The 22,161-nt window shown below is 39.6% G+C and overlaps 1 protein-coding gene across 4 annotated transcripts in view; it reads right to left on the bottom strand.

Moving 5' to 3' along the window:
* Window positions 1-22,161, bottom strand: part of LOC144699855 (endonuclease V-like) — a 79,258-nt gene that overhangs the window by 5,730 nt on the left and 51,367 nt on the right. For 3 of the 4 annotated variants that reach the window (XM_078571163.1, XM_078571164.1, XM_078571165.1), the window contains exon 8: window positions 10,815-10,903. In XM_078571163.1, the coding sequence (XP_078427289.1) occupies window positions 10,853-10,903 (51 nt within the window). In that variant the 3' untranslated portion in view covers window positions 10,815-10,852. Of the gene's footprint in view, window positions 1-7,804; window positions 7,976-9,084; window positions 9,202-10,814; window positions 10,904-22,161 lie in introns of all 4 variants that reach the window. The other variant, XR_013580639.1, reaches the window with a different exon arrangement.

Here is a 22,161-nt window from a genome sequence, read left to right as displayed (position 1 = left end):
ATGGTGTATACAATTCAATATTGCCCATTTACACCATTGCGCAATGTTAAAATGAACCCCTGCATTCTCACAGACATTACAGACGTGCAGTCAGGACCTATAACTGATTTTCTTTCCTCTCCCTATCTCAGAGGTGCCAGGACCACTTGAAGCAGCGAGAGGAGATCAGCTAACTCAGCACAGACCAGGGTCCTTCTTGATTTGTGTGGCATCAACCTTGATTAAGCAATGCAAATTCCCAACTGAGCCACTGAAGAAACTCAGAGTATTTTTTTTTAAGTTGGATGTGGATAAGAGAACAAAAGTTAGAACCTTTCTTAAAGAACGGCGGTAGTTCAATACAAGTTGAGTTCATTACCAGAGCGGCCCTGTGTGCCCCTCTTCCAAACTCTCCTAGCACCTTAGGACTTCTCTTACTGATTAGATGGCATTGGTAAGCAGAATTTTAAAAAAAAGTTAATTAATAAAATCTACATTTTGGCCTCTGTCCTATATTGTGGTTTTAATTGAGCACATTTAGGTAAAGACAATAAGCTCTAATTTTAAAAGTTTTATTATTTTAAAAAAATTTAACCAAGTCCTTATGGTACCAAACTCTAGGTTATGTTTCGTTCAGCCAATATCCTTTGCAGTCTGTGACAGATGATGAATGTTTTCCTGCATTCTCTCTGCAATGCTGTCAGGAGCACCAATCTTATTCTGCAGCTTTCATGCCCCTTCAGTGTCCCTACTGTGCCTCAAAATTTGAAAATGTTAATGAAGCTATTCAGGATATATTAATGGCAAATGCTTAAATGTGTAATAGTTTCATTCTATCTAACACCTCTCTGATCTGACTTTTAGAATCAGAACTCTATGGTTTTAAACTATTTTTTTTCCCTTATTACTATGAATTAACTGCAATTCTAAATAGGATTCCTATTTTGTTTCCAAAAAGAACTCTTGGAGGACTAGTGGGAAACATAAACCAGGACAGTTGCCAGTCAGTGGCTAGTTGCAAGTAACATTGGGGACTGCCGCAATTCCTGCATGGAGTGAACACAATATTAGAACATGGGAAACAGGAGGAGTACATCTTATACCCGATCATGATTGAACTTCTACCTCAAGCACACTTTCCCATCTTATTCTCATATCCCTTGATTCCATTAGTGCCCAAAAATCTATCAACCTCAGTACTGAATATACGCAATGATTGAGCGTTTACAGCCCTCTGGGGTAGAGAGTTCCTCAGAGTCTGTGAGTGAAGAGTTTTTCCTCAGCTCAATCCTGTATGCCCAACCCCTTATTCTGAGGCTGTGACCGCTGAGTTCTCGACTCTCCAGCCAGGGAAAGTAGCCTCTCAGCATTTATCCGGCCAAGCCCTTGGAGAATTTTACGTTCAATGAGATCATCTCTCATTGTACAGTGATTCTATCCTCTACCCAAAACTTAAACGTGGCCACTTTTCAATATCAGGCTCTGATCAGGACTGGAAACCTGAATCTCAGCCCTCTCAATCTGCCAGTGACAACAGAAAGGAAAATTTTAGGATTCATTGTCTTTTTTGAAAAGTGTCCAGCAAATTATTTCTTCCCCTGTCATTTTAAAATGTTATGACATGATGGCCCAAAGAGCATCGCAAGTGTATCAAAGAAAATGAACTATATGCAGCTCTTATTCTATTCCTCCATTCTATATAAGGGAATGAAAATCTTACTAATATGGGTCAAATGCCTTCTTCTGTGTTATAACTATTCTATGATTCTATATATTGCTTTGGCTTTTTTTTTAATAGCTCTGTTGGAGACTCACTTGGGAGACTGTTGCGTGGGGTCTCCCTTTTTGCTGCGCTGCTCCAGTTACCTTAACTGTGGGGAACCTCCTCATGTGCCCCAGAGTGCCTGCAACACAGTTAGCATTCTCGAGGTTGCAGGGTGGTTCCCTGGCTGCTTTTAATTTGCAGCCTTCCTTCCGTCACACTCTACTGGAGCTGCTCTGGAATGATCTCCTGTTAAGACACCTTCAATTTATTTGACAATTCATTTAAGTGAACGTCAAAGATATATCTGGTAAGTGTATTTTCATGTGTAATAAGGGGTAGTGTTGTGAACAAAAAAAAGCACAGTTCCTGTATTTTTCATTGCTTTCAAAGAATGGCATAAGGTTCTGGAGTGATAAAAGAAATGCACAATTGGTTCATCAGCAAAGAAAAACATCAGAAAACAGGTTAATATTTCAGTTGGCCCTTCAGCAGGATCTAATTCTAACCTATATTTTCTCTTTCAGGAACTGATTGATTGACCTGATGTCAGTTTCCATCATTTTCTGGTTTATTTCACCCCCTCGGTTTTCAGCATTTGTGGCTTTTTCCTTTTAACTTTGAATAGGCTCAGGCTTATTCCCTTTCGCCGAATGTAAAAAGCCTACTCTTCTTCAGAACATACAACAATATTATCAACATTCTTCAGTCGATTGCTTGACACCAATAACCTCACAGATCTGAATCCTATTTTCCTAACCATTCTCTAGATGGATGCCATGTGCCACCTCTTGTTTAAATGTGGTTTTACATTATAAAATAATAATGAGGTTGTCTGGTCCCAATGCATGAGTACCCATAATCATCAGTGAAAGCACCAGCAGATCGGCTCATATGATTAAGCATAATTGTAAATTTTCAGTGCAATAAAACTAACAAGTGAGAACACACTACTCTGTGATAGTTGCTGTAAAACACTTAAGTGTAAGCTTTGAATATTGCACTTATCTTAAGCTGTATTTCATCACACACACTAAACCTTGTGTCTGCTATGCAGTATTTATGGATCACTTCAATGTCATTTCCACCAGAATATTAACGAGATCTAGTGCATGATCATCTCAGATTTGCTTTAAAAGCCGGTGTAGCGAATGGGGCATGCACAGAAACAGAAATGTGCCAAATTGGAATTTTGTATCTTTATTACATTCTGAAATATTGCTCTCTGAAGAATCTAGCGTTGTGTTGTTTTGTGCATTCAACAAATTTTTAGAAAGCAATACTTCTGTAATCATAAGGGATGATACTGGAAAGCTGCGAACAGTGCTCTCAGTATTCCTATTTATTGCTTAAACACAATAATGATGGATTGAAATGGATTTCTGGTTTGTGGCTGCAAAAAACATAATAAAGAAAATGCGCTGCATACTAAAAATTAAAGGATAAGGAAAGCCTAGGGGGAGTACTTTCAGTACAAAGTACTCCTACATCTGTATAATTCACAAATAAAATTGAGGAATATGTCTTCTGCCCATAGAGTCCTGACATTTCTGATTTTCCATGCCGAGCTGAGTTAATAGGGATGGTTTTAAGTGCATCCAGGAACAGCTCCGCTTCTTTAAATGGAAATTAGCGTAGTGCACTGGGAGGAAATGTCTGAGCCAAGAAATGTTAATGTTAGCTGGGTACTACAGTCAATAGGCTATCTGGATGTAAAGTTTTCTTATTATGGCCTCCTCTCCCCTACTGCTAATCAGTTCAAAGGCCTGATATTCCAGTCCCATTTGCACTCAGTTTCTGATGCACTCTCCCTCTTTCCTCACAGGGTAGTGGTTTATGATTCAGTGATTAAACAGATTTGAATGGGTTAGTAAAGCGTTAGGATCCAATGTTAATAAATTACAATTGATTCCCCATAAAGAGAGTGGTCCATGCGAGCGTGTGTTTGCTAGACAGTGAGAGTTAGAGAGGGCGAAAGCAAGAATTTAGGGCCGTCATACCACAGCACTTACTCTTTAACTTGCACTCTTGACCAGCAAGGTTGCACCCCTGAAATTTAGTGAGGTGATTCTAACTTCTACTCCTTATGGGACGGAGATGAGGCATCCCAGGATCAGAGGGGTTGTAAATTGGTGTAGAATCTGTTGGGTTTTCTCCCTTTCTTGGGTTGTGTGGCAGGTTCCAGTGGAGGGCAGAGATGCTTCTTTGGTCCACCCCTTCTGTTCTAACATCAGTTCTGGAGGCATGTCTGGGGAGGATCCCAGGTTCCCCTCAAAATCCAGCCAGACATTTTAATCGATGTGACCTGGACGAAGGAGGGATGTGTCCCATTGTGGGTCCCACTAAGAATCCAAAGTGTTCAATTGTGATTTGATCATAGAATCATTCAGCACACAAGGGGGCCAATCGGCCCATTGTAGCTGTGCTGGCTCTGTGGATGAACTATCTCATTAGTCCCAACCTCCTGCTTTCTCACTGTAGCTCTGAAAATTTTGCCTTTTCAAATATTTATCCAATTCCCCTTTGACAGATACTATTGAATCTGCCTTCACCACCCTTTCAGGTAGTGATTCAAAGATCATAATAATACATTGCATAAAAAAATCTCTTGTTACTCCTTTTTGGTTCTGTTGACAAGGAAGCAGCAGCTAAAAGGTGAATGAGGAGACAGGACCTCTGGCCACATTTGTTTCACTCTTAGCAGAGAGGCAAGGTGCCACATTGTATTCAAGGCAAATCTTTGGGTGCCCTTGGAACACTGGTATAAGTATGGATCTCCAACCTAATACTTAAGCAATCCTAAGCCTGGGATGAGGTCATGCCAGAAACAAGGCATTGGGTGGAAGTTCCACAATGCTACACTTTCAGGGGTGTAAAGACAGCAATGTAATTTCAAACCCCACCTTTGAAAAAGTAATAACAATAGTGGTATAAAGATGCTTCAAGGAAGCTTGATTTTCCCTTTGGTGTCAAACATGTCCTTTGCCCTCAAGGACAGTTAATTCCCTGAGAATGTCAAGTCTATCCAAGGACTGGATAACTGTCTGTGCATCTCATTCAGGATACAAGAAAAAAATTGTTGTTGACATATAATCTCTCTTTGATTCTAACCTACAACATTCCTGTCTGCTGCTTTTCCATCTCTAAACAACCAATATTATAACTCTCCAGACTTGCTCTTTGCAACTCTGGTAGATCTTGTTCCTTCGTCAAAGTTTCTTGGTTTTAAAAATTCATGGAAAGAATATAGAAATGGTAAGCAGCTATACGTGCACATCTGATGGCCAGACACTGCTGGTGTGTACATGAGGGTGGGTCAAAATAGTATTAAGAGCTACAACATTCATGTTCTGTAGTTCTGCTGCCAAAATCTTCTATTTTGGGGAGGTACATGTGCGGTAAAAATTGAACCCAACATTCAGTTGCTACAAAAATTCTGATATCTGATTTCAAATTATTTGTAAAATTATGCAATTATCCTTCAAACAATTGAGTCAATGGCAGTGGAACTATGCATCAGAAGCTGCCAGTAAAGTTATAGGGCAGTTTGGTGTTCCCCTCAACTAAACTGTAATTTTAACTGCCACTGTTTCTGACAGTTTCCAATATTGATTAAGACAACAGATATTATGACATTAATATTTAATTAACATTTCATTATGTTGGGCAAATGATTTTTTTTCTGTCATAAATATTCACTACCTTCAAATTCATAATCCTTCTATATTATTGATATTTATAGGCTGGCACAAGCTTTAATATTATGTCTGTTAACACAGGCTCCCAGCCTACAAAACTGCAAAGTCAGATTTTAGTCTTGTTAACATTATCGTAATCCTTATGTGTTGGAATCTGTGGTTTCAAACCTTGAATTTTTTTTGAGATGGATTTCAAGTGAAAAGGAGCACAGAGAAAGGAAACTGACTCTCCCGTTTCTAAGGAAACGAAAACTGAAACTGCGATTGGAAACCAAAATTTCTAGGGAAACTGAACCTGTTTGAAAGCATATACAAGGACTCAGATCAATCCAAGCTCAGTAGAAGCTGGTGAGTCCAGTGGCTAGCTAAAGTTGATGAGTTAGGCAGGCTGAAGAAGACAGAGAAAGGATCCAGAAGCTGAGATTAAGCGAATACATAATTGTTGCTGTCGTGTCTATTACTTTAAGACAACATTGGTGGATCTACGCCAATCAGACTGAGTTGAGGAGCTTCTGCAGACTTGTGGCATTTTTGGTGAAGACCGTGCCCGTGGAACTCAGGTTAATTGTGCGCTGCTGTCGACTGGGGAATCAGGTTAAATCCTAGAAGAGAGGAGCTGAAATTCTTCGTGAGGAAGACACCAAGTTTTGAAGCACTTTCTGAATGAAATTGGTGACCCATATGCTGAATGGACTGCTAAGCCAATTTGTAAGACTTGTCTTAGCTGTATCTGTCATTTAATGTGTAATTTCTAGTTTAATGATTGACTGCAATTTGCCTGTTAATTCATGTTTAACTTAGCTTCATTCTGAGTTTTAGTATATAGGTGGTAATCTCAGATATTATTTAGTGTTTGTTTTGTTTGGCTCTTGTATAGTAAAAATGCTTCTGTTTAAACCATGGAATCTTGTGGCTTCATTCCTTTGGTAAATAACTGAGATTTTGGATCTCACTTTTTTTTAAGACAAGTTATTGGTTTTGTCTGAGATCATAGCACTTACTACTAAATTTCAAAATGCTGACAATCCAAGTGCCATCAGAGTGGTGGCCCCTTTCTCATTTGCAATCTCCAAGCTCTTATTTATTTACTTAATACAGCAATATAATTTTCTTCTGCTGGATCAGGATTAGATTAAAGTAGTTTTTTTTAAATAGAATTGAATAGAATTAATTGAATAGAATTAATTGCAAAGTTTAAATATTTTCAAGCAGTAGGGAGATGGCGATGTAATAATAATGTCACTGGACTAGTAATCCAAAAGCCAAGACTAATGCTCTAAGGACACAGGTTCAAATCCCACCACAGCAGCTGATGAAATTTGGGTTCAGTTGATAAATCTGGAGTATAAAGCTAGTCTCAGTAATGGTGACCATGATAGCCATCATCGATTGTTGTAAAAACCCATCTGGCTCACTAATGCCCTTTGGGGAAGGAAATCTGCTATTCTTACCTGGTCTGGTCTACATTTGACTCCAGACCCACAGTAAAACTGCCCACTAAATGGGCTAGCAAGTCACTCAGTTCAAGGTCAATTTGGGATGGGTAACCAATGCTGGCCTTGCCAGTGGCGCCAAATCCCTTTGAAACAATAAAGAAAAAAAATGTAAACCTCAAAATTACACTGAAAAATCTTTTCATACATTTTAATGGAAGTGGAGGACCAAGGAAGGAGTTGATTTGAACTTACTGTAACAGGAGGTAATCAGTATGCAAACAACATCAAATTATTATAACGCTAGATGATCGCTGTCTTGCACAAAGGGACTTGAGAGCAGGTGAAGCAGGGTTGGGGAAAATTGGACTGGGGAACAAAGTTGCATTTTAGTCTCCCATTTTAACGTGTTCTGTTCCTATTTTTATATATTCGTTTGGTTTGTTTATTTTAAATTTATAGGTAAGTAGCAAAATTAAAATGGAATTAAGCAGGCAGGTAGAGTTTGCTGAAGCATTGGAGGGCCTCTGCGTACAAGCTGAGGCGTTGGAGATGCAGAAGTGAGACACTGCACCACCACTGGTGGCAGGAGGGCTTAAATCATTGTAATGAGGTTAAACAGGTAATTTCTCTTATAAATAATGCAGGAATCTATTATAGAGAACATGTGGCAAAAACATGACTGGAAGAAGTAAAGCTTTGTAGACAAATGGCTCTTGTTTTTAATATATTTATAGATGATGTAAAGCAAATTTCCCACACCTTTGATATATGGGAACATCCTGACCACTCTTCAGTAACACACACATAAGCGGTTGTTTCATGTGTGTGATGTGTGATCATATGTGACACTGATGTCACCAGTTGATGCAACTCTTGGGGAAGAAGCTTTACAAGTGACCCCCAGTTCTGTACTCGCCAGATATCCAAACAGGTGCAGATGTTATTGGACAATCATCAGGAGCAGAAACCCTGGCTGATATTTTTCCTCTTCCTTAGGCAAGGGACGCTGAGGTCAACTGCTCCCGGCTGAGATAACATAACTCCGCATAACTCAATAGTGCATGACATAATGCATTTATCCATTGAACCAATTTGGAAAGCTGCATAATTGATTTTTAAAAGAACATCAAAACAATGTTTAGTGGGAACTTCCTCAGGAAATGTTCTTTAAGGCAAATGTTGGTAAGGACTGTCGGCCTAGTGATTGGCATGCACATATCACATTACAACATCAATGTACATTAATAACCCTTTAGAGTACTGCACAAAGTCAATTCTGTACAATATCCAAAAACTAAAAAAGGTGAGAAATTTTCAATTTATTTTGAGAATGCAATTGATAACACATTCCAAACTTTTCCGGTATAATATTCTTTAATATAATTCAAAGAATCTTTTATTTGATAAGCTCTGAAGGAAACCCAATTTGTATGCTTCGAATGCAAAGAAATTCAATATATTCTTATTACATGTTCCTTCCATCGGTACTAGCCTATATTAGATTCCAACAGTAGAACCATAATTTAAGCTGCACTGTCATCTATTTATGTTCTCTGTGCAATCAATGCAGTCTTATAGAATCATAGCACAGGAAGAGGCTATTTGGCCCATTATGCCCATGCCAGCTCTTTAGAAGAGCTATCTAAACGGTCCGAATTCCCTATTCTTATAGCTATGCTACAGTCTGTGTTAGCAATCAAAAGGTTGAAGAAAATTTTAAAAATGCAAAACAATTATTGAATGTATTAAATGATAAAATTCCAAGTAGAAGTTCACTGAAAGTGAAGGTAGAATAAACACTAAACACGCAACCAAACACAATGGTCATCTAGTTGGGTTGTAGGATAATTTTCCAATTATTGAAGTCAATATATGAATGCTTAATGTAATAATACTACATTCCTGTGTGGGATGCTTTACACAGGCATTAACCCATTTATTTAAAGTGGGTTAATGCCTCATAAAAATAGCTCATACAGAAATGTGCTATGAGCAGTTAAGCACTGTGCGTGAACTTTACCGATTAGAGATTTTACACAACTCAAAACAACGCTTCATATTAAGCTAGCATAAATGCCTGATAACAAATCGCAAGCACAGTGGATTGCAGTCACTGTTGTCCTGGAAGAAAATGCAACAGCTGATCTGCTCATGTGCATGTGGCACCACTCTGTCACAGGCTCCCTGATGAACGTTAGCCTATACTTACTGGAATTCCTCAAGCAAATCAAGGTAAGTGCACTTCTGTTTGTATAAGGAGTTGAGAGAGCAACAGAGTAGGTGCAGTCTTGTCTTGTGCAAGTCTCCCTTTTCCTTGGATAGATTTCTTTCAAAGTGGTTAAACGTAAACAAAATATTTAAAAGAAATATGGAAAAGAAAATAAATACAAGCAATAACATAATAAATATAAGCCGATGAGAGTGAAAAAAAAAAGGTAAGAGAAGAGGAGAGTAGTACGAACTGCCAAAAATAAATTCTAGGTATACACATCATGAACACAGACTTAGGGGCGCAAGGGCACTTAAAAAGTGGTAAGATTTGTGTTAGACACGGTTGGGGGTAGAACTTTTAAATAATTTCTCATCAGTGTTCAGAAGATAACTCCATGTGCTTCTAACAGAATTTCTAACTTAACTAGCTTAGTAGTGGAAGTGAAGCTATAAAAGGAACGGAGATATTGAAGACGATGGAACACCAGGTCTGGTTGACATATAGAATCCCCTGGGTTAAAAATGAATTGGAAGGCGCAAATTGAAGCTAGCAAACCTTATTCTGATTTTGACAAAAGGCTAAAGAAATGGCTGCAGCAATATAGTCCAGCAAAACTAACATTAGTAGTTGCACAAAAACCAAAACCTCTCAGTCATAACATATAAATTAAGTGGACTTCTCTGAAGATATCATAATGTTAAGCAATAGCGAAATAAACTTGATTTTATTTGATACAATTCTTTGCAAGGCGCTTAGAGAAATGCCGCTGTGTAATACTTGAATTAGAAAGGGAAATTAACCAGGCAATTGCAACTGCTCATCATGGGAATGCAGAGACCAGAGCAGCTCCACGGTGATCAATCTTTGGATCTTTGCTGTTCCCAGTCTTCTCAAATTCCCCCAATAACAGAGTTTGTAAACAATATCCAACTTTGATGATTATGTTATATTGTGTGGGAAGACAAAATGTATAATTGTAGTATACAAGAGAATTCTCTAATGAGCTCTTAAACAGCCCCTGATCTGAGAGATAGTTGATTATGTATTAAATTCAGTATGTGGAATGCGTACGCCATCAAAATATTTTATTTTAAATGAGCTTCAACTGGTGTCCGTTATAATACCCACAGTGCCTGTTGTGTGTAAAGGTTGTGCCATGATAGGAGTTTTTAATATTTTGCTGTTACCTCTTGCCTGTCACAGATTCAGCCAACTTTTAACTCTGGCCCACAGTACTTTGATCTCTCCTTGTACCTGCTGATTCTGTTGCCCAAGGCCCTAAATTGCTTAGCTTTATGTATGTTTAAAAAAAAAACTTGCAGGAGGATTTTAATTTTTTTTTTAAAAAGTACAAATGATTTAATATCTTATGGAATAACCTCCATCCCCCAACCCTCACCCTTTTACTGATCTCCTGCCTTCTCACCCTCCTTAGCATGAAGTGAGGATTTGAAGACAAAATTGCGTTAACGTGAAATGTATAGTGTAAACAGCCGATTAAACTATGTTTCCTTTGGCTGTGACTGAGTTGCTTAGAACTTAAGTACTTTAACTAATTGTGCTAATTCGTCCTTTTTCTGTTGCTTGCATCATAATCCAATGCTTTCTGCTGCACTACACATGGTTACCTCAGTTGCCTACCTAATACAATTACTGCAGTCCATTCTGGGACCAGATTTCAGTTTCAATCTTACTGGCTACTTATCACGTCTTCTAGTCGGACCTACCTTGTGAGATTAACTTGAGACCGCTATTTCCTCAAACTTCAAGATATGTTGACCCTTCCCCGAATATATTCTCTGGACTTTATGTCAGCCTGAAATGTGAACAAGAAAAATATTTACGCCAGAATTTCCAGGATCAGCTCATTTACATTTCTGAGAGAAAATTATTTGCGTAAAACACGTGCAAAATGGGAGGAATCTGCTGGGGTGCATATGAATTAGAATTCAGTCTTTAAAAATCCATTCCAGGCTGGAGATTGCAGTAGTCCAGGGAGCATCAGGCAAGCAAGGAACAGTTCTTTGCTCAGTCAGCTAACTTGACTGGATGTCTCACAATTACTTTTGAGCCACTTCACAAAAATGTCCAATACAGAACAACCTGGAAGAGGCAGCCAATGAAGGGACACGTGTATAACATGGAGGCACAAAGAAGGGATTTTGCAGAGTCTGATCTGCAAACCCTCCTGGATAAAACACAACCTAAGGGAAACTGTGTGGCTGTGACACAAAACCTACCTACAGAAGACAGAGAGTCGGGATTAATGGGTCTTTCTCAGGTTGGAAAGATGTAACTAGTGGAGTGCCACAAGGATCAGTCCTAGGGCCTCAATTATTTACTATCTATATTAATGACTTGGAGGAGGAGGCAGAGTGTAATGTATCCAAATTTGCTGACGATACAAAAATAGGTGGGAGGGCAAGTTGTGATGAGGACATAAGGAACCTGCAAGGGGATACAGACAGGTTGAGTGTGTGGACAAAAACTTGGTGGATAGAGTTTAATGTAGGAAAGTGTGAGGTCATGCAATTTGGTAGGAAGAATCAAAAGGCAGACTATTATCCAAATGGAGAGAGACTCCAAAGAAGTGCAGCACAGAGGGATCTGGGTGTTCTTGTGCATGACACACAAAAGGTTAGCATGCAGGTGCAACAAGTAATTAAGAAGGCAATCGGAATTTTGGCCTGAATTGCTAGGGGGTTGGGGTTTAAAAATAGGGAAGTCTTGTTACAACTGTACAGGGTGATGGTGAGGCCGCACCTGGAGTACTGTGTACAGTTTTGGACCCCATGTTTAAGAAAGGATATCTGGCATTGGAGGCAGTTCAAAAGAGATTCACTAGGCTGATTCCTGGGATGAAGGGTTTGACTTATCAAGAACGGCCAAACAGGTTAGGCCTTCATTCATTACAGTTTAGAAGAATGAAGGTTGATCTTATTGAAATGTACAAGTTTCTGAGGAGGCTTCACAGGGTAGATGTTGAGAAGATGTTTCCACTAGTGGGGGAATCTCGAACTATAGTAACAGGATAAGGGGACAATCATTTAAAACTGAGATGCAAAGGAATTTCTTCTCTCAGAGAGTAGTGAATGTCTGGAATTCTCTATCCCAGAGAGTTGTGGAGGCTAGATCACTGAAAATATTTAAAAAGGAGGTAGATAGAATTTTGAAATATTGGGGAGTTGAGGGCCAAGAGGTGCGGGCACGAAAGAGGAGTTGAGGCCTGGGGAAAATCAGCCATAATCTTATTGAATGGCGGGGCAGGCTTGAGGGGCCGAATGGCCTACTCCTGCTCCTATTTCTTATGTTCTTACCAAAAAAGGGCACTTGGGTCATGTCAAATCAGGTTGCACTGGCACTGACTGCCAACTCTCTCACCAGACTGCAGAGCAATGCCAGAAAAAAGTTTAATAACCTGATCAGGGCAGACAAGGCTAACAACACCCTGCAACAGAATATCTGGGCCATCGAAACCCAGAAGTCAACTCTGTTCACTGCCCTTTGACAGTACTGAAATGATAAGTCATTGAAAAGAGATGACAGGACAGTGGTTCATTAGGTTTGAAAATACATACAGCATACGATGTGACTTTTTTAACATTAAAACTTAAATTTAAACTTTAAAACTTGAAGGTTCAAAAAGCTTGCTATTCACTGGTTAGTTATAATATAGCTGGTGTATGTTGCCTGTGGTGTAATACTCCCTGTTCCAAGCGAGCTCCCAAACACTCTTATTATGCCAGATCTGTAAAGTGGTGCTTCAAGGCTTGCGGCAGAGCAGCTGAAAAGACAACATCAAACACAAGACCTGGACTGGAACGATGGCATAATGGGGCCAAAATGTTTCGAAGCAGGTTATCTTGGTTTCTTTACAGACTTAGGACTGGTGTAGGTCGTTCAAAGGTGTCACTAAGCAAATGGGGATATACAACCAGCCCGACAACTTGTGAATGTGGAACTGAGCCACAGGCTATGCAACATCTCCTGCAATGCCTATTGCTAGAGGAACCCTGCACTGTTGCAGACCTTGCCGAATTCAACAACAAGGCGCAAAAATGTGTCCAGCTCTGGCTGGCCCTTGTATAGACTGTCTGTGGACACGATTAAAAAAAATTTAAAAAAACAAAACAAATCTTGGTTTCCATGTTTACTGTTAAATACAACAAATAACCTCTTTGGTAAGATTCATAAACATTGTATTTCGCATTTCAGAGTGCAAGACAGAAAGAAATGAAAGACTCAGTCGCTGTAGAAAAATTATTTATTCAAATTTTTGGTACACAGTGATCCAATCAAATGTAATCTTCTTACTCTGGCTACAATAACTTCACTTTAATTACTCTGAGTCCCACTGACATGCCAAGTTGACTGAATTAATTAACTTATAAGCTTACAAAAATACAGCTTATGGCTATTTTGCTCCGTTTGCTTTGTAGACAGCCAATCCATTTCCTTTCTAATTTGAGTGAAAAAGTAGACGTAAGTATAATGTGGGAGAATGCTGGTAGAAAGCTCTAATAAGCTACTTGGCTGTTTAGTGCACTCTGACCATTCAGATCCCTCCAAGTAGAGATTAATGAACGTGTGTAAAAAGTGAAACACAAATCTAATTTGCTTGCAGAAACCATTATTGATAAAGATATTCCTGTTGGATGAATTTGTGCATCATTTCACAGCTTTGCCGCCAAGCAAAAAGGCTAGTCCCCATTGGTCTGCTGCCAGTGACTTGAGCTACAGTATTACCGCAGCATTGACAGAAGTGAATAATGCATAGTGCACAATGAGGCTCAAGGTCACCAGACTGGCCAGGCCTCAAATGTATTACATGATCCATGAAGAATTGCTGGGACAATTAATCATCTGAAATTCACTACCAGTTGCAATAAATATCAAGACTTCCTTCAATTAATGCCAGGCCCTAAGGGACCATCTCACAGGGAGCCACATTGCTTGCGTTTTCGTCAGGTGATGATTCCCTTTCTGCAATTGAATTCTGTAGTGGTCATAGTGTGCCTGTTTCATGCATGTTTCTAAAGTGCTTGCCTCTTGTCCTTTGTGGCTTGTTGTACATGTGGCATTCTACCATGTGCTCCCCTAGTTCAAGGAACAGCTTTAGAGAGTGGCTTCATCATCATTTGGCCAATTTAACTTCCCACATCAGGTACAGGAGTGCTACTACATGTACATGGCAAATCCACATTAGTACCAGGAGTATCCTTTGCTGGAGTTTCTGTGGGATCAATGCTGTATGAAGTGGTGCTTAATATCACTTGTGCGCAAAGCTATGTTGTGACACAGAACATTCACTGACATCAGAACAAACCGGCTGCTTCTATGCCACACCATATGTTCCAATGCTGCAGGGCATTGACTCATCATTCCCCCTGATTTGAGTCAATGTAGAATAGTGAACATCTATGACATCCTAGACTCCCTCACTCATGGCTGTACATCATGGACTATGTATGTTGAAGTTGAAATTTCACCTTAAAGTTTGAACTTCAAAGAAATATGAGAGCCTTTCCTAATGTCCTGACATTCAGTAAAATGCAAAATAGTGTTTATGAATCAATCCAAAGAGGTTATCGATTATATTTAAAAGAATATATATCAATCGAACTGCCAGTTGGCAGAAATGGTCGATCTTAAGTATATATGTGAAAAAAGACTTCCATCAAATTGTGAAATGTTTTTCTTCAATGAGGAATTGGCTACTTATAACAGCTTCAATAAAAAAATCATTTTCTATAGGTTCCAGTTTGACTGCAAACTTCCTAAAATGCTGCTAAAAGTGACAACACACCACATAGGAAAGCTCTGAGTGGCAGCAGTATTTAATAATTGATTACTGTGACTTTTCAAATTTGACAGGTGTGATAGAGATTGTGCTGAGCAAAGGAACCTTTCCTTAATACACTTTTATGTTGCTGTCCACAGTCTAATGCAGAGAATTTATATCAGACGTGTTGTGGCAAAACCGTGAATATGGAAACTTGATGGCTATATGCGCCCCTTTATAAATTAGAATGTGAATCGGACATAATGTGACAAGCTAACTGCACTGATGTGATTGATGTTATTCAGTAATATATTGGAGTATATACATCAAGGGCCATTAACAAATCACAATGTATAAACTACGTTACTTGAAGAGCAACAATGAGAAAACGACAGTGGGTGGAATTTCCTGTTTATTTGCACTCAGATCTGGCGTAATCGGGGTGTAAAGCCAATCCCCAGTGCACAAGACCATAATGCACAAGACGTGCATTTTGCACGTAATTACACTATCCTGAATTTCCTCACTCCTATATGCTTGTCTGGTGATCCTGGTGCCTGGATGCATTTTGACTCATTATAATGGCTCCAAACTCCCAGGCTAAAGAGCCTTACATGTGAATTTTCTGCAATTATGCTGGTTCAAAACAAGCGCAAATGACATCCAGAATTCTAAGCACAGCAGAAAACAAGGCACCTTGCGATGTTTTATTTTGATTTATTCTTAAGTTCATCCTCACTGAGACCTGCTTTGTGCTTTTTATTGGTTTCTTTGAATGCATTTTATTGCTGAGAAGAGAAATATCGCTGAAGCTTTTCGTCTTGCAGTCATCAGGACAAACGCAAGAATGCCAAATTTCAAAGGTATGCTATTTTCCAAAGCTCCTAGTACCAAAGTGTCCAATCGGCTTTGTATAAATTCCATCCCTTAACCCATCTCCATTATTTTGGTGTGTTTGGATGCATTTCACCTAGGACAGTTTAATAGTTTTGTTAATGAATATACAACATAGTTACCAATGCTATAATTTCTCAGGTCAGCAAATAAAGGATTAGGGTAATAAATACTTGGCACGTGAACTAAAACAAATCAGAAAACAATGATCTCCCAGAGAAAAACATTATTTTTTAAAAACCACACTCTTGTTTTCTATATAAATTGTATCAGAGCCACTCTTTAATGAAGGTGTCATCACTGGCCAATGACGTGCACAGGGTATGCTGGCTGTCAATTCCAGTGTGCAACTGTTTGCAACAAAGGAGAGGGAACAAAATTAAATTGAAAGTACAATCTCAGTGTATATATTAAAATATACAATGTATGTTTAGCAAGGGAAATTGAATGGCTCTCACAACTGAGTTCCACATCCCCATCATATTAAAAAGACAGTTAGATCTATAAGGCTCTGCATTTAGTAATACTTCAGTGCTAATTTTATATATGGAAAAGCATGAAAAAGTACTCATTGATTCGATGATTTCTAAGAAGAGCTTTTCTTTTTATTTTGTATGTAGCCTCAGACAGGTAATATGCAATCTGCTTTTATTTTACTGGAATGATAGGTTCTGATAATATTCTTCAAAATGAGTAGTAGATATATATCTAAAAGAAGACTTTCCCCATTTCCCTCTTGCAGGTATTGGCTCTTGCAGAGGTACAGAGCCATGGGTGCCAGCAGCCCTCCGATCCATGACCCAAATGGCTCTCTCTCTCATTGTTAGCCATCAAAGGGCTGATTTTAACTTTGCCCATCTGGGCGAACCAGGTAGGTGTGCAGTTAAAGTGGCTCATGTAACTTATCCATACTGATCTCGCTGCCTTACTGCAGGTTGCGATCAGAAACCTGCTCTTCTGAGCAGACGACAGAGGCACCACTGGGGAAAATAGAGGGCTCCTTTCTTAAATATGCAGAATGGCCTCCTGTGAGGTTATTTTAACCAGAGGCCTGGGTGGGGAAGCAGCTGTGGCTTCCCAACAGGCTAACCTGGTGGCAAGAGCCTCTGAGCTAGAAAAAGCCCCAAAAACGTGGATTTTATTTAAGTTTCCTGACAGGCCAGGGGGAGCAGCAGTCTTCCCTGTCTCTGACACCTCTGCCCCTCTCCCATCTGCAAAGGGCCTCCTTACCCCTCGCTCCCACCTTCCCAACATTTACCTGGAGTGCCAGGGACCACTCATTTGGGTCCCTAACAGTGGCTTCCTGCTAACAGGAGTGTACTGTTTCTGGCCAGGATTACATAGGAAACCAATAGGCCCATGTGGATGAGGCCCAGCAATTAAAATCTCCCTGATTTCATACTGTGCAAGCTTGCACAGTTTGCAGTCACTTGGGCCCCCACCTGCACAACTCCCACCCCCAATTAATATCAGGCCCTTAAGTGTCAGCAAGCTATTAAATCATGGGGGGCATCACGACTGATCCCGATCCTGTCCTCATCTAATGTGCTCCCCCCTTTCCAGCAATATTCGCTGGAGAGCCATAAGTGGCTGATTTCCATCCTGCCTATATCAAGGACATTGAGGCCACCATAGTATCGTTACCACCACTTCAGCAGATAGCAGCTAATTCAACAGAATCCAGGGATTAAACTGGAGACCTTTCTGGCCTTTACAGCTCGTCAGTGCACCTACCAATGAAGCCATCTGGGCAGCCAAATGTAATTCTAAACCTTTGATAACACAGCTATTGACATTTCAGTTGATAGCAAAATCTTCACAGACTCACATGCAATATGATACAACTTAATAGAGGTCAGAAACAGGAATGTCAATCCAGTACATGTGCAATTTTACGTTTTGGTATATTTCAGACCAAAGAATGGATCAAACGAGGAGTTCAAAGGGCTTCTTATGATTTGTGGCACAGAGAGATTACCCTATCCTCAGAATTGTGAGCAGTGCAATGAAATTCACAGGAGGTAGCAGGAGTGAAAGGCTGGTATTTCCGAAGGATATCAACACCATCATGAAAGAATTAAAATACATTGTGTAATTCCCGATTGGGTTAGCTTTTGGCTTGCAATGTATCACACGTACCTTACATCGAGTACTGGTACAGTTTGTCCTTTTATTTCGATACAATAAGTATAACCTATTCAGAAACTTAAAAATCTGTCTTCTTGAAATCCAAATAACTTGGGTTTACTTGGACAAAGTGAATCACTCCATTCCTCACGGTGTTCACGACAATCATTAACTAAATTTTGACCATCGGGGGTGGGGGTTCTACCCAACACACCTAGGATCTCAAGAGTATTAAGCTTACAATAGCCTGGTCACATTGTGGGAAATGGGTCAGTAGCCAGCCTACATTAAGCTGAAGCCAAATCCATACAGATCCCACTTCTGTAGTACAGCGTATAAAATTTGGCATTCACTGGGTTAAAGGAGTACTGTGAGGAACCTCACTACAAACTCACTGACGTCACAAATACATAGAAAGCTAGTCCCACCAGGGCACGAGCATCACTGCATTTCATGTATTATTCAGGAGAAGCTGAAAAACATACAGCTCAAGAAATTACTAGCGTTTCAAAGATGAGTGATAAAAATAAAAGCAACTGGGTTTAATGTAAAGTGATTCATTAAACTCTGTGCAGTAGATTTGCGTGTGAAGATGGGTGTCACACACACTCGTTTTATTCACTGGAGTCATTAACAAAGAAAATAATCAGTGAAACGTCTCAAGCTAACCCGGTTACAGTGGCTTCTGTCACCACTGCACTGCATTGGAATGCAAGTCGGTTTTGTTGAGTTTCCAGTATGGACTAAGGCTGCCACTAAATATCCAAATGTGCCACAGTACAGTTACTGGCCACCTCTAAATTGGAATGAATTAAGTTTTTTTTTTGGTGCCTCTCACCTTCCCTTGCAAATTGCAATATTTTCTGATTGAGAAGGGGAATAACCTACTACTTCGGAACCACACTAATGTTTCTGGTCCATTGTGTTTAGAGGCGCACAACAGATAAGCATTTCCTTCTGCCTCTCATTGCCTTCTCTCTCTCCCTTTTTAAAAAAACATGTTATCTCCTCTAGACTGCTCATTTAAGATTAAGAATTGCACGGAGAAGCAAATCCACAGTCTATGTCTTTTGAGCATAGCCCTCCTCTAACATCAAGATGCCGATCTACTGGTTTACCTGGGGGGCAATCTTTGAAAGAGAACATTTTGCTTAGCAGCTTGGACTGGCTGTACACACACGCAGGCGCAGGTACACACGCCAGTGACATGTAGGCCTGTAATATCCTGATGCGTGCCTAATAATACCTTACACAAATGACACAAACAGTAAGTAAAAGCAGCAGCCATGAGTGCGCCACATTGAATAACTATTCCACATATTTAATGACCATTCCCATTCTCTCAAAAGAACAAATTAATAAGTGTTCAGCCAAATATTTGTTTTTTGCTAATTAGTATTTGCCGCACAGTTGCCTTATACAATAAACTGAATCAATGATAAATGGGTTAATCACATCCTAATGAATTTACACTCAATACTCTCTGTCTTTTGATAAATGATGATGGCTGCGCTGAAAGAACGTTAACATCTGACTAGTTTAACAATTAGCCCTTTTGCCATGCTCTTGCTTTAACTGAAAGGTTTGTTTTATGGCACTAAGCCTAACTGTTGAGAACAATTTGTTTTCATTTTTTGGATTAGTCTTTTTCCCATTTAATGAAAATACTTCCCTTTTTGCTGAAAAGACTCTGGATTTTGAAGGTAAATGAACAGGTGTAGGTTATCCAGGTATATAAAATTGAAAGGCAGGCAAACACCAGCTGGTGCATCAAGCTTGCCGCAGGTAAAGATGGCAGGAGCATCATGCCTCAACAATCTTCCTTCCCGAGTTGGCATCGACAATTTCTTGGCCAGAAGGGTCGGGAGAGGGGTGGGTCAGTGTAAGAATTCCAGATTTCCTGGTCTCTTCACTTTGTTCTACTAACGCTGCAATGAAGCCAGCAATTGGAAGGCTTGAGAAAGCAGCTCAGGCTGTTTCTTGCTCTCCATTTGCTCGCCACCTCCCTACACTGGCACAGCTGAGGCAGGGAACATAGCAATACACAGTTCTCTGAGTGTCTTTCTATTCCGCAGCGCTCCAGTTTAATACAGCTGCTCCTGCGTTTTCTTAAATCTGCTCCTTCGTCTAAGATCACACACGGTGAAACAATTTGAAGTACAACACCTAGGAAACTTGACAAGTTCACATGTAGATTTATTGCGCTGATGAGGTTAAATTCCCAATCACAGGTTCAAATTGAACACTAATGACTTATAGACAAGTGGCACACATTTCTTCAATTTATGTTTCGGGAAAGGTCACTTTGATGGTTCAACATGTGAACAATCAACCCTGAACCAAAAGGTCAGAAGGCTGAGACCCAGGGGAGCGCACTGGCCAAATTTGCTTCTCTTGATTGATTGAGTTTAATCAGCTCTCGGCTGTATTGCTAAATGAGGCAACATATCATTGTGAAATGCTGCACTTCCAGTAATGGGGAAAAAAGGGAGATCTGGGGAATGGTGTGATTTCCGTGGTGTGGAATTGTATCTCCAAATAACTAATCAAGAGTGACATTGCCAGGAGCTCACAGAGAATGAACAAAAAGGCAGTGATAGTAGCAGTGCCAATAAAGTACAGGCTGGGCCACAGGGACAGCTAGGAAATCTATAAAGATAGTGCCAGCCAAGAAACTCACACCCTGCCAAAACACAAACCCAGCCCTCTTAAGTTGCTCCTGCCTTCTACTTGGTGGTGCTGCTGATTGCAGGGAACAAACTACAAGTAGTAGTACAGGCAGTTCTGTTAAAGAAAGAAATGTTTGTATTGTGACACAGCCGATGGTAAAGGCTGAGTTGTTCAAATCCCAGAGGGAAACTTGAAACAACTGTCATAACCCATTTTTGCAATTTGTATGTTTTGAGATGCAGGCTTTGAATTCAGTAGTGACAAGACCACTGAGCCTCAAGAGGTTTTTTTTTTATAAAACTAAATTAAACATTTATTAATACAAGAAACATTGTAAGCATGTACATATATGTCTACAAAATTATTATAACTACAAAAATCCCCTAATTCATCTGACTCTGAGTGGGACCCCTGGTAAGGCAACAGTAAATAACATAGATTTAAGCAGACTCCTGGCAAAGTACACCCTGAACAATTGCATTCAAAATGAGTTTCCTTTAGCTCTGGGTCCTTTGCAGGCAGACTTGAGGCTTACAGGCTGGAGGTTTTAGATCTTAGAATTCCTCCTCCTTTTACCAACAGCCTTCTCTTCCTTTATACATATTTTCCTCTTTGAATGCAAATTCTCATTGTCACTAGGTTTTATTTAACTTTAAATCTTCTAACAATAAAACCCTTCCATAATACCCAATTTACTGATGAGCTTTAAAAAAAAATAAACACATTGTTTCTGAGCTTCATCTGGTTAGGTGTAATATTTCACCTGCTCTTTTGAATGGTCTACTTAAAAATGCAAATTGCCCCCTTTACACCTCACCCTATGTTTATCTAATTACCATTTCAAGCCTACTTCCCTTCTAGACATCAATGCCTCTAGACCAGCTGGCTTTAATCCAATTAAGACACATACATATACATAGACACAGACCACACTAAACTCTATTTTAATAACTTCCAATAACACTATAGACATTATTATATATTCTTGACACCAAACAGTCATGTTAATGCAAGAAATGCCAGACAGTCATGTTAATGCAAGGGATGCATGCAGTTCTATTAATGTGAGAAATCGAGGCAGTCCGATTAATGTGTTGGACACAGGTAGTGCTATTAATGTTAGAAACGCAGACAGTGCTTTCAAAATGAGGGTCACAAGCAGCCCAATGAAAGGACAAAATTTTGAACAGCCTGCCATGGGAATTTGATTCTCATGGAACTTATGCACAGCCTTTAAATTTTGGGAGCACTGGCCTCAATAGCATCACTTTGACGTCGGTCCCGCAGTGGGGTGGAAAACGCACAGGCTTTTAATGACTTTTACTGAAACAAATTCAAAGTCAATATCAGCAGCTGGGGTTCTTTACAGTAATGCTTGAGTCTGTCACAAATGAGCACTGATCATGCAGCGTATTTTAATCAAGAACATTTGCAAATTTGATATAAAACTGAATTAGCTGTCACCATTTAAATTGATTATTTGTTTACGCCATTTGAATATTTAGAACATCATGTACTTTTTGATACAAGTTCCTCTCTCTGCTGCATACCATTGTCTGAGCCGAGGACAGCAAGCACACTGCTCCCAAAGCCCTATTTAC

This window comes from Cetorhinus maximus, chromosome 24 (genome assembly GCF_964194155.1).
Source record: "Cetorhinus maximus chromosome 24, sCetMax3.hap1.1, whole genome shotgun sequence".
Lineage (NCBI taxonomy): Eukaryota > Metazoa > Chordata > Chondrichthyes > Lamniformes > Cetorhinidae > Cetorhinus > Cetorhinus maximus.
Note: the sequence above shows the minus strand (reverse complement) of the source record. Positions and strands in the feature narration are given on the sequence as shown.